General features: G+C 37.2%; 1 protein-coding gene across 3 annotated transcripts in view; it reads right to left on the reverse strand.

Moving 5' to 3' along the window:
• The window catches only part of LOC123566608 (neuronal acetylcholine receptor subunit alpha-10-like), a 32,699-nt gene that overhangs the window by 14,884 nt on the left and 4,144 nt on the right, over nt 1-13,671 (reverse strand). For all 3 annotated transcript variants that reach the window (XM_045360878.2, XM_045360877.2, XM_045360876.2), the window contains exons 2-5: nt 5,057-5,214; nt 3,565-3,609; nt 1,684-1,793; nt 161-375 (exon numbers count right to left, since the gene is read on the reverse strand). In XM_045360878.2, coding sequence (XP_045216813.2) covers nt 161-375; nt 1,684-1,793; nt 3,565-3,609; nt 5,057-5,089 — 403 coding nt within the window. In that variant the 5' untranslated portion in view covers nt 5,090-5,214. The remainder of the gene's footprint in view (nt 1-160; nt 376-1,683; nt 1,794-3,564; nt 3,610-5,056; nt 5,215-13,671) is intronic.

A 13,671-nucleotide genomic window follows, 5' to 3' on the forward strand; every position in this document is an offset into this window, starting at 1 on the left:
GCAGCGATCTCATTGATGTCTGTTTTGCAATAATTTCATGTCAAAGCAATATTTCATGTACGTTTTGGCCAGAATGCATTTCAGTACCTTCTCGCAACTAGCGCGGTCGCTGCTTCCTATGTTAATATCCCGACACCAAACAAGGGAACAGAAGTACTACCTTTTGCGTTTCTATTGACAATGTCAAGGTCAAAACCGTGATGAGACCAGGATCCAAACTGTAGTGGGCATTCCTGTGTATCGAATGGGAAGTATTTCACATTGACTCTACAGATGGATTTAGCTACTGTCGGAAAGTTGTACGTCAAGGAACCGGAAGAGGACACGTACGCTCGGAAACTCTCTACTCCAGGAAACATAACCTCGTCGGCTGCACTGTAAACATAAAAGTAAAATTATTATTAGATCATTATTTGAAATGTTACACTGAAATCGAAATAATTTGTATCAAGTAGGTGATGTGTTACATCGCAAGGTGTGGAGAATTGACGTAAACAAACGACATGCATATAGCACAAGAAAAGACTTAAGATCATAAATGTTGCCTGTTCAAACAAAGTGGGGTCGAATAGAATCTCAAGAACGCGAATATCTAGATAAAAAAGACTGCTGACCTATCATACACTGATACAGTATCGCAATGTTACTGAGACTACTCTCCTATCATACATTGTAAATGTTAGAAGCAGGGCGTCCTGCAATCATAATGTTATAGGACTTACTCACCTATCATACAATAGGGTTATTATAACAGTAGCTTGATCTGGGATGCAGTATTCGGCACGTGTGGATTTTGCCAGATCGGATCTCACGAGGCGCGCAAGCGCCGAGTGTGATCCGACCTTGTAAAATCCACGAGAGCCGAATACAAAGTCCCAGATCTAGCTACTGTTATAATGACCCTTTTATTATATACATTTACCATTTTGATTCTTGTTTTGTTCTTCAACGAAATCTTCAATGTTTATCGATATTAAATGGAACATAGTGAAGTTTTTATGTGCGCTTTTTATAGAAATATGTCGGGTAATGCATATTAATGAAAATAGTCCGGCAGCATACAATACGGAAGGTACAATACGGAATTCAAAAGGTACACTACGGATTTTTTGTCTGTCTGTTCATATTTAATTGTGAAATACAAGCAGAGTTTTTATAGAATTTATATAGGTATATAATAAAGTGAGATATCCACTAATCCAGAAACAAGGCGCGATTATATGCTTGTTTAAAATAATATTACTGGGATAACTAAAGGAACCAGGACTACCTACCTGTCATACAGTGTGATATCGGGAAGCCAGACGTCATTATCTTATTGAGATTACGTGTAGAAACCAGGACTACTTACCTTTCAAATAATGATACACCTGGAAGCCAGACGTCATTATCTTATTGAGATTACGTGTAGAAACCAGGACTACTTACCTTTCAAATAATGATACACCTGGAAGCCAGACGTCATTATCTTATTGAGATTACGTGTATAATGATACAAATGGAAGCCAGACGTCATTATGTGACCTAGATTACTGTGGAACCAGGACTACTTACCTATCACACAGTGTGATATCGGGAAGACAGACGTCATTATGTTATTGGGGTTACGTGTAGGAACCAGGACTACTTACCTTTCATACAATGAATGTGACTTAGATTAATTTAGGAACGATGACAACATACCTATCATACAGTGTGATATCAGGGATCCAGACGTCATTATATGTAAGCATAATGTTACTGAGATTACTGTTGGAACCAGGGGTCCATTCAAGTCTGCAGTCGTTCCATTTCTGAAACAAAGATACCAAGAATATTGAATTTTACTAAAATTAATAGTTCAGCTATTTCTTTTCATACTGCATTTAATAACATTTTACCTGATATATTTAATGAGATTAGATTAATCAGACATTTTCATGTAAAATATGCCCTGAAACTTTAGTCTGTGGTTGTTACAGAGACGCTAGGGCCAAACCTGTGTTTTATATAAGATGTAAGTTAATTTCTAGCCCTAACATATACTTTTGAAAAGCACGTCCTATGTTAAACGTGAGACTAATTTCAAAATCGAGCTTTCAGTTAAGGTGATTAATATGTCAAGTCGCCGCTTTGATACAAGGGAAGTACAATATTAAGATTATGTACATTAACCTTCACAGTCATGTGACCTTGATCATGAACTAAATACCTGGGTGGTTCATCCTGCATTCGATCTTGATGAAGTTAAAAATTGATGACCCTGCCTGCGGTACAAAATATGGAGCGGACACAAATTTAAGCTAAAAAAATGACCTCTAAGTTTTACCTTGACCTTGAACCAAATGACCTGGGTTGCGCACAGTGCGTGTCCACTGGATGAGATAGTGTTATGAAAAATCAGTGGTTAAGAAGATAACGTGACACAAACTGAAGCTATCTGACCATTGACTTCTATGTGTGACATTGACCTTTGACTTAGTGACCTAGATCATGTTCTCATGATGAGGTTAGAAACTGACGCCCAAGCGGTTTTGAAGAAATGGAGCAAACGAGAAGTCCAGGTGTTTGATCCTTGACATGAAAGTGTGACCTTCACCTCAGATATAGTCACCTGGAGTTTGCATTCTGTACATGGTCTTGATAAGATGAATAAATAATGTTAGGTTGAGCGATTTAGAAAATACAGATCGGACACAAGATAGACTATTAGATCTTTGAGCTCTAAGTGTGACACTGAACTTGGACCTAGTGACTTGGTTGTACACTGTGCACAATGCCTTGATGATGTTAATAATTGATGCTGATAGAGCTGACACGAATTTAAGCTATTTTTTCTTTGACCTCTTAGTCTGAGCTTGACCTTGACCTTGATATCTGTGTTGTGCGCTCTGCACGTTGCCTTTGTAAGGTATACCATACAATTGACGTTAGTTTTATGGAAATCTTCCCAGCTATTTAGAAGATATGGGGCGGACACGAACTTCACCTATTTGACTGTTGACTTCCAGGTGTGACACTTTCTCGAGGAGGGTAATAATTGATGTTAGTTTTATGAAAATCTTCCCAGCAGGTTAGAATAAATGGACCAGGTACGACTTACGGACGGGCGTCCCATAAGGCTCCAATATAGCCCATATATTCTTTGCATCCGGGATGCTATAAGAAGGAACGCTGTCCTAACTTAATATCATTCACTTTCGATTCTTGTGAAATGTCACACAGACGCATTAAGTAGATTTTGTTAATTGTATTGCTTTTAAACACTATATAGCCCGCAACCTATTGATCTACTCTGTAACTCTGGCAATTAACATCCCGGCATTTTTGAAAGCGCAATTGCGCTTTCGCCTTTTACACACCTGGTTTGAATAACTGTTATCGATACCAGTATGACTATCCAATAAATAGAGATTTTCCTCTTTACATCTACTCTTAACAGAGATCAAACACTTAAACGCAAATTAAGTTTAACTGTTAAGTATATCCGTAATGCAAGGTAATGTTTATTTAAAGCATATTCATAACAAAGTGTATTATTAAACATAGGCACGGTGTCTTTACAAATAATGAAAACTAACTTACCAGTCGTAGCCAAATATTTGTTGTAAGTATTTGCTCCCTTTCATTCTGAAAAGTTAAACTCGATATAAGCAAAAGCATATCATAATTGTTGTCTCTGTGAACAACAAGCAAATATTTATCCAGGTTTATTTAAGGTTGTTATATTTTCTAGTCATTTGGGATCATGGAGTTCACTCAATAATATCTTAAGTCGGTGCTACGGGGTGTTGCAATTTCCATTACCTCTGTATCTCATGAACAGACTCAGTCAAACAGAGTGTGCGCTGCATTCTAAGCTCTTACAAATGTTTATATTCATAATGTAGCCTGCGCACACATCTTGAAGAAGTTCAATAGTCTTCCCTTATACCCACTTGCCCTTTCTGTCCTTTATTCTCATGCCCTCTTCCCATTTCCCAACTACCTTTTTCTATTGTCCCCGCTACCCCGATGGTCTTTCTCCCCTTCCCCCTCTCCATTCTCCTCTCTACCCTTCCCTCACTCCCTCCTCCTCTCTAGCTTCTTCCCTCTCTCTTCCCTCCCTCCTCCTCTGCCACGTTCCCTCTCCTTTCTCTCATCCAACTCCTCCCTACACCCCTTTCCCTCTCTCCCTGCTCCTCCCTACCACTTTCCCTCTCTCCTTTCTCCCATCCGTCTCCTCTCTTCATCACTTTCTCTCTCTCCCTCCTCTCTACCCCATTAACTCTCTCCTCTCTACCTCATCCTCTCTATCACATTCCCTCTCTCTGTTCTCCCTTCCATCTCGCTACATCTCTTTCCCTCCCTTCCACCTCCTCTCTACCACATTCACTCTCTCTCTCTGTCCCCCCTTCCATCTCTCTACATCCATTTCCCTCTCTCCCACCTCCTCCCTACCACTTTCCCTCTCTCATTTCTCCCATCCATCTCCTCTCTTCATCACTTTCTCTCTCTCCCTCCTCTCTACCCCATTAACTCCCTCCCACCTCCTCTCTACCACATTCACTCTCTCTCTGTTCCCCCATCCATCTCTCTACATCCATTTCCCTCTCTCCCACCTCCTCCCTACCACTTTCCCTCTCTCATTTCTCCCATCCATCTCCTCTCTTCATCACTTTCTCTCTCTCCCTCCTCTCTACCCCATTAACTCTCTACCACCTCCTCTCTACCACATTCACTCTCTCTCTGTTCCCCCATCCATCTCTCTACATCCATTTCCCTCTCTCCCACCTCCTCCCTACCACTTTCCCTCTCTCATTTCTCCCATCCATCTCCTCTCTACACCCCTTTCCCTCTCTCCCTCCTCTCTACCCCATTCCCTCTCTCCTCTCTCCCTCCTCCTCTCTATCACTTTCCCTATATACCTTTTTGCTCTAATTCCACTTCCCCTCTGTTCATACACTTCCCGTCTCTTAAAGTCTAAAATCTTTTCCCGGTTTTCTGCATTCACAGTGGATCCTATCCCCTATTTACATGAATAATAGGTTGGTGATCACAGAACAACTCTGAAGTTGTATGTATTGTAAATTCTTACCAAGTCCATTATTTGTCTCAGGGCTAGATCCATATCTAAAGTAACATTAGAGCCTGTGCTGCAGATAGGTATGAGGTTCGAGTCGTAATCTGTCAGCAGGTAATCGTGCAAGGTTTTCGTGACCACTTGCTGGGAAACACTAGTCACACAAATGAAATCTGCAAGTAGAAGAACACAGACAACCCATTGTTAGCTAGCAGTGCTTTTGTTCTTTAAATGTAAACATAGATAAAACAAGAAATTCTAAAACAGTCCTTACTTCGTCATTTTATTCAATCTCCCTATTATCTTATTATATTGTGTATTCTAAAATTCTAATTATATGAAAATGACCTTTTCTGACTGATTTTCTACAGCAAGTTCGTTTGGACTTCAACTGAAACCTCCCACATTCATTATTATGATAAAAGATAAAGAGGACGCTCATCTATCTAAAAGGAGCATGGGTTTATGTGGACTATTTTCAAACTTCTGCCAGCACCAATATGTTACAAATTCGAAAGTACAAAATTTCGAATTTACAAAACAGTCTCATATTTTTATAGTATCCGCTTCGCTGCACCCAAATAGTCCGCCATAGTTACCCAGCGCAGCGCAGCGTAGCGTCATAAAAACGCTTAAAATTGTAGTGAATTATTGTACAATGTATTTACGAATTTTTTGTCAATTTATGATATACAGATGAAAACTTGTGTTATCAACTGCATATCAAAAATGTATATATAATAGTAATGCTAAAAAAGAAAAGAAAAAGAAAACCACGAAAAACTCCCAAACAAGTCAGAAAACAACAACAGCAAGAACAGAAAAGACACAAAATATAAAAATAAAATAAAATAGATCAACAGGATAAACGACCAGAATTTAGATATTTTCTAAAATGTATCCTGGTTGGGCTGTTTACCATTTAAATCTTTTTGTAAGTAAGATTATATAACAGGAAGTATAGATGAAACTACAGTTCATGAGAGAATCACTAGACTACAATCCCGGATATACAACCCAGCTGAAAATACCGAGGTCATACTTTCCACAACACCTGATATATTGCCAAAATAATTTACTTTATGAAAAGAACAAATTTGAAACCCCTGTACACGTTTTGAAATATATTTTATTAATGAGATATCGAAAGTTCAAGACTATCGAATTTTACTTCTTCATATTATTTTATTCAGTTTACGAGCTCGGCCTATTTTTCTACAAAAAAGTCATAGAAATGCACATGCACATTAAATTGTATTTACAAAAGAGATTTATAAATCAAAAACAAAATTAAAAACAAACTTAAGTCGCTGTCTTAACATGCATGAGAATAGAATCTGAATTTGAATGATATATTTCATAATAGTTTAGTGAAATCAGTCACTGCACCGCTGTTGCTTTTGTGAAATAGATAAAATTACATTGCACATGATAAATGCGTACGCGCACATATATAGACTGAGCCGCGCCATGAGAAAACCAACATAGTGCGTTTGCGACCAGCATGGATCCAGACCAGCCTGCGCGGTCAGGATCCATGCTTTTCGCTAACAGTTTCTGTAATTGCAATAGGCTTTGAAAGCGAACAGCATGGATCCTGACCAGACTGCGCGGATGCGCAGGCTGGTCTTGATCCATGCTGGTCGCAAACGCACTATGTTGGTTTTCTCATGGCGCTGCTCAGACGTGATTCACATACAGCAATAAAGCATTATAATATGCGTGCGCATAATTTTGTGCCCATCGTTTGGTGTATGGCTTATTATCACTTGACGGATCCATTAAACATTTACATGAAAAACAAAAGAAAAATAAAAATTTATTGACTGAGTATGGTTCTATTCATTGGAGTTGCTCAAAACCAAAGTGTCTTGAGAAGAAAGTTTTAAAATGTGCTGCGTCACTTTATAAGAAACATCGATATGATTTTCACCAGGTCCTTCTAGATACTAGAAATATACACTACGCACATGTTTGCACTTGGTATTTTGGTCCTGACTACGAAATATTTGCGCGCGCGTGCAAATTTGCACCTGAATACAATTTTTGCTCAGCTGAACAAGGCGTAAGTTTCACGGCTCAAAAACTTTTTCTGAATGCACATGTATAAAAACAACACACGAATTTTTATCTTCATCTACATCAAAAAGTGTGATAATGTTTTATGAAAGTTTGATTTTCAAATTAGATACACATAAAATCAGACTGAATAGATCCATGGACAAGCAAAACAACATCAACAACAACAATATTAATAATGATAATAATAATAAAAGTTAATATTTCGAAAATGATTTGACATTCTGAACATGGTTCCGTAATATATACTAGTATATTTGCTATACGCTTTATTGTTACATTTTTGCCTCTATCACGTGACTACCTAGAATAGAACGTCATTTGTGTATTAATATCTATACAAATGATACAGGAATATTTACCATATGAATATTTAAAAAAAAATCGTTGGAAGAAAATGTGTCCGATGCAACGATATCCCCATTACACTTAACTAATTAAACAGTTTGTCATAAAAGTGCCAGAGAATACAAATTATTATTTAGGTACGATGAGGCGATTTCTTCAATATGACATGAACAGATCGTTTTCTTGCAGGTTTAAACTTTTAATTTGATTTGATTTAAACCTATTAAATTTAAGTATATTGTACTTATGTAGGCGTCAGATCCGTATGTAAACTGATCGAAATTCAGTAGCTATTGTAAATATTGAAGTATTTTTTTATATCAATAAAAGACCCCATAAATTTCACACCTTGGCCTGAAGTGTGGCACTTGAAGGATGGCACAATACAACTGTCAAAAACTATTACTTTTATGAGGTTCACATAACTTATTTTCATAATTTGTCAGTAGCAATATTGAATTATATGCTAGTAATATTCAAATTACATCGGATCATATCACATTTCGGTTGGGTACGATTACAATTAAATGTAATTTCAAGCGTAATTTCAGTTACATTTCATTACAATTACGACAAAAAGTTATGATATATCTCATGCAATAGCATTTGATGGTAAGTGGAACTTTTAAAAAGAATTATTTTAGAAAGTGCAAAAATATAATAAAACGAAATTAAGAAAAAGACCATCACATGATTCTTTTAAGCGGAATGAGTATGTTTAAACCATTACACTTCACTAGAGTTGCAATTTTTGTTTAAGAAAATAGCAGTTTTGCATCTGTCACAGACAAGCGCAGAAGCAGCATTTGATATACCTAAGTTATTACTGACTTATATTTATAAACCTCATATGACCGGCTAATGATCATAGACCAGCATCTTTAAAATTTAAAAAAGCCCACCCCATTCAATTAGACCCGCGAGAACGACGCACTACGTGCTCCCGTTTCAGTACCACTACAAATTTCTGTAAGTTTTTTTTTCAAGGACTGGTGGTGATGGAGAACAACCTCCAATGGCAGGAGTAGCGTTGTACCTGTTTTCTTTGCCTCATAATTAATACTGTCATACTTTTATCAACCTCGCCATATCACCTAGTATGATTTTTCCTATACTTTAAACCCATATGACGATAAAATGAACTAGATATTGCTACAAGTTCACTGTTTGGGCGGAACAAGTAGAAGTCTTCATTAACAAACACTTTGATACTGAATATTTATCTTGTATTGAGTGACGATAATAGAAGAGAAGATCAGTATAAATATAGCCATTAAGTCAGGTTGAAAATTGATTTTGTTCATTATTTTCAAATAATGGGGCGTCAGATCGGAAGAAAAAGGTGATGCAAGCATGTTTTTCTTTCTCTGAAATTCTCAGGAAGTCCTTACTAAGCTATGAGAAATTCAAAGCTAAATACATCGCCTCATTCAAGATGGCCACCTATTTCAAAATGGCCGCCTAAATTTGACTTAAGGTTTACAGACGGAATAGGGAAATGTCGTGAAAAAAAGTATTCGCAAAATGGCGAAATCAAATAGTTGTGAGTTTTTTTTTTCATTTTTTTTTGTTCTGTACAGTCACTGTACAGTTTCTCAATTTGTTTCTATTGTCAGCAGTTGGACATATATTATTTTAACACTGATAAATTTGCTATATGATGATAAAGTAAAATTTGAACTGCCGGAAGTACTGAAGACATTTAAAACGCAACCAGAACCACAATCTTCCTAAACAAAAGTCACACATTCTAAACAAGAGTCACACTTCCTTAAACAAGAGTCATAAACTTCCTACATAAGAGTCACATACTTCCTTCACAAATGTCCTTTACTTTCTAAAAGAGTCAAACTACCTGACCAAGAGTCACACACTTCCTACATAAGAGTCACACACGTCCTAAACAAGAGTAACATACTTCCTAAACAAGAGTCACACATTTCCTAAACAAGAGTCACACTCTTACTAAACAAGGGTCACACACTTCCTAAACAAAAGTCATCAACTTCCTAAACAATATTAAAACACACCCTACACAAGAGTCAAACACTTCCTACACATGAGTCAAACACACCCTACACAAGAGTTACACACTTACTACACAAGATCAACACACTTCCACGGCTAACGTACTTAACAATAGTCACATGCTTCCTTAACAAGAGTTACGTACTTCCTCAAACATGGGCTACATATACATCCTGCTCAAGAGTTACACTCTTCCTAAACAAGAGTTATATACTTCCTGAACGATAGTCATATACTTTCTAAACAAGGGTCAAAAACTTCCTATATAAGTGTTGCACTTCGACATCCAATGTCAGTCCTCCTTAATAAGACATAAACTTCCTTAAAAAGTGACAATTCCTTAGCCAGAGTCTAACCAAGAGTCAAACCATTCCTTGACAAAAGTCACACACTTCCTTAATAATGACCATACACTTTCAAATCAGGGTTTCATATTTCCAAAACAAAAGTGGCATACGTCCTGAACAAGGGACACACCATTTCTAAATCAAAGTCAAACATTTCCTAAACAAGGATCCCGAACTTTCATAACAAGGGCCTTTCAATTCCCAAACAAGGGCCATACAGTTTCTTAAAAAGGGCCAAACATTTCCTTTACATTTACACATTTCCATAGCGTAAGAACAAATTTCCTTATCAATGGTCGCAAACGTCATCAACAAAAGTCACACTTCCTTAATAAGAGTGACACACTTCCTAAACACGAGAAAACCACTTCCTTAATAAAAGTCACACACTTCCTTAGCAAGGGTCACATATACACTACATGAAAAGAGTCAAACACTCCCTTAGCAAGGGTCACATGTACACTACATCAAAAGAGTAAAACGCTCCCTTAGCAAGGGTCAAATGTACACTACATCAAAAGAGTCAAACACTCCCTTAGCAAGGGTCACACACTACATCAAGAGTCAAACATTTCCTTAGCAAGGGTCACATGTACACTACATCAAAAGAGTCAAACACTCCCTTAGCAAGGGTCACACACTACATCAAAAGAGTCAAACACTCCCTTAGCAAGGGTCACACACTACATCAAAAGAGTCAAACACTTCCTTAGCAAGGGTCACACACTACATCAAAAGAGTCAAACACTCCCTTAGCAAGGGTCACATGTACACTACATCAAAAGAGTCAAACACTCCCTTAGCAAGGGTCACATGTACACTACATCAAAAGAGTCAAACAATTCCTTAGCAAGGGTCACATGTACACTACATCAAAAGAGTCAACCACTTCCTTAGCAAGGGTCACATGTACACTACATCAAAAGAGTCAAACACTCCCTTAGCAAGGGTCACATGTACACTACATCAAAAGAGTCAAACACTTCCTTAACATGAGTCACACACTTCCTTGCAAGGGTCACACACTTCCTTAATCAAAAATAGTTACAGTTCCAAAATATGAGTCACTCACTTTATAACAAGAGACACACACTTCCTTAATAAGTGTCACGCATTCCTAAACAATAGTCACACACTTCCTGAACATGAGTCACACACTTCCAAAACAAAAGTCACACACTTCCTAAACAAGCGTCGCACACTTCCTTACAATAGTCATACTTCCTGAACATGAGTCACACATTTCCTTACAAGGGTCACATACTTTCTAAACAAGAGTCGCATACTTCCTTACAAAAGGCACACTTCCTGAACATGACTCACAAACTTTCTAACAAGAGTCACACACTTCCTTGATAATGGTGTCATTAACGTAAGTCCAACACTTTCTTAAGAAGAGTCACACACTTCCTGAAAAAAGTAACACACTTCATTACAGTAGTTACACACTTCCTTGATAATGGTCAAACACTTCATTAACGTAAGTCCAACATTTTCTTAAGAAGAGTCACACAATTCCTGAAAAAAGTAACACACTTCATTACAGTAGTCACACACTTCCTTATCAAAGACACGCACTATAAATAGAGCAACACACTTCTTTAACTGGACTTACACACTTTATCAACGAAAGTCAGACAATGCCGTGACAAGATTCGCTAACGTCCTTATCAAGTCACAGACTTTCAAAGATAGGGCCCAAACGACGCCACGCCAAACGTCGCTCCGCTGAAACATGCCCAGACAAACGTCGTGTTTGTCGTCGTGTCACTTTAAAAACAAAACGACATAACGAGATGGCACAAATCAGCCACCATGGTAGAGCCAGATTTTTGCTGTTTTATAACTTATAATTTTTGACTGATAAATATGAAATATCACATTCCGTATCATTTGCTTTTAAGCTTTAAGTATTAATATGCATATCTGATGTGAAATGAGTCGTACAGCAGGTACAGATAAAGGCTTATCAGACCTTGTATCATGTACGTATGCAAATTATATGAGAAGTTAATGTGTGTGGCAAGAGTTAAAAACAGACTATATAGATCATTTTAGGTAGCTATTTTGGTTATATTGATATTTTTATTCAAAAATGGATGTCATTTGTTCTCAAAAAGTAACCTATTTAAGGTTGTGGGCCGGTAATGACAATCAGCATTTTACATTCGCATGCGGTAAAATTTTGAAGCAGACATGATACAGTTTATTTTAGACCGCCATTTTGGTTATATTGATATTTTTATTTAAAAAGAAAAAGAAAAAAAAAGGAAAAAAAGTCATGCAGTTGTTTTGACAACGTCACAGATTTAAGGTAGTGGTGAAATGGCAATTTGCAGTTTCCATTTAAACACATAGACTTCGTATGTGATTTCGGCATCGATTTTCTCTGGTTGTTACGAAGAGGCAATATTACTTTAATCAGTATTAGACTATTAAAAGAGTAGCTATGTCTTTTTTTTAAATTATGTTTCTGGCGGCCATTTTGAAAATGCTACTACACTTAGGTCTGAAACTGTTACCATCACATACTAAATTTTGGTTTCTTTTGATGGACATCATATCATACCAAGTTGTTCAAGAGTCAGTTGCGTTCCTTTTTTTCGGATGACAAATGTTATTAGCATGGTCTTTTAATGGGCCTAAGGCATTGACAAGTTGCTGCTAAGATTAAGGCGAAAATTACGTGCATCAAAATTATCTAAATGATTTCAACTAAAATCCACCTGTCAGACAGTATACCGTTCGTACAGTTTTTTTGCGCTTAATCACTGTTGTTGAGTATTTGGATATGACTCGATACACATTACGAGGTTACATAATCTTCCTTTTATACTTTATATTTTTACTGTGTTACATAAACTACTTTAAAGACACCCTAATTATAATGATAAATAGAGACAGTCTAGAACTCAATGGAATTATATTGTTTTTTTTTTCTTATTTCATGTCATCCATGACAACTTGAATATGAAATTAAAAAGAATACAATGACCCTCATCTTGAGGCATGCACATATATGAAGTGAGGATCCATAAAAATCCTTTTTTAATCATTAAATGAGCCGCATCATGAGAAAACCAACACAGTGCGTTTGCGACCAGCATGGATCTAGACCAGCCTGCGCATCCGCACATTCTGGTCAGGATCCATGCTGTTCGCTAACGGTTTCTCTAATTGCAATAGACTTTGAAAGCAAACAGCATGGATCCTGAACATGCTGGTCTGGATCCATGCTCGTCGCAAATGCACTATGTTGGTTTTCTCATGGTGCGGCTCAAATGTAAAAGTAGGCTTTATTTAACGTCACATATAATAAACAATGAATAACATAAACTAAAAAGCGCTTACGCAACAAATCAGGTATCCAGTAAGTAACAGATATTTACCTGGGCTTGATTCAACTTTAAATACTGAGTGGCAGGCAAGGGAGTAACCAGTAACATTTTTCCCGCCTTTCACTCCCGCTTTCAAAGTGGACACTCTAAAATTTAGCTATTCAGGCGGTCTTTTTAAGCGCATTTTTATTATGTCATTTTCAACAGAAGAAGGCATTGCTGAGGAAGTCAGTCCCCTTTTTAACATACAAATGTATTTCTGTAATAAACAAATGCATCAGACAGTTACACCTGTCATAGCTGCCACCTTTATTATGCAACAACTTGTCTTAAGCAGCCAATAAGGTGACTTCTCAAACCATTTTGTTGTAGTTTCGACCTGTCTTAGACAGCCAGATCATGAAGATCCCTTGTCTAGCTGCTAAATACAGGTTTGACTGTATATTTATCTAAGAAAATACATCACGCTACTTTCCTTTTCGAACTAATC

Source organism: Mercenaria mercenaria, chromosome 8 (genome assembly GCF_021730395.1).
Source record: "Mercenaria mercenaria strain notata chromosome 8, MADL_Memer_1, whole genome shotgun sequence".
Taxonomy (NCBI): domain Eukaryota; kingdom Metazoa; phylum Mollusca; class Bivalvia; order Venerida; family Veneridae; genus Mercenaria; species Mercenaria mercenaria.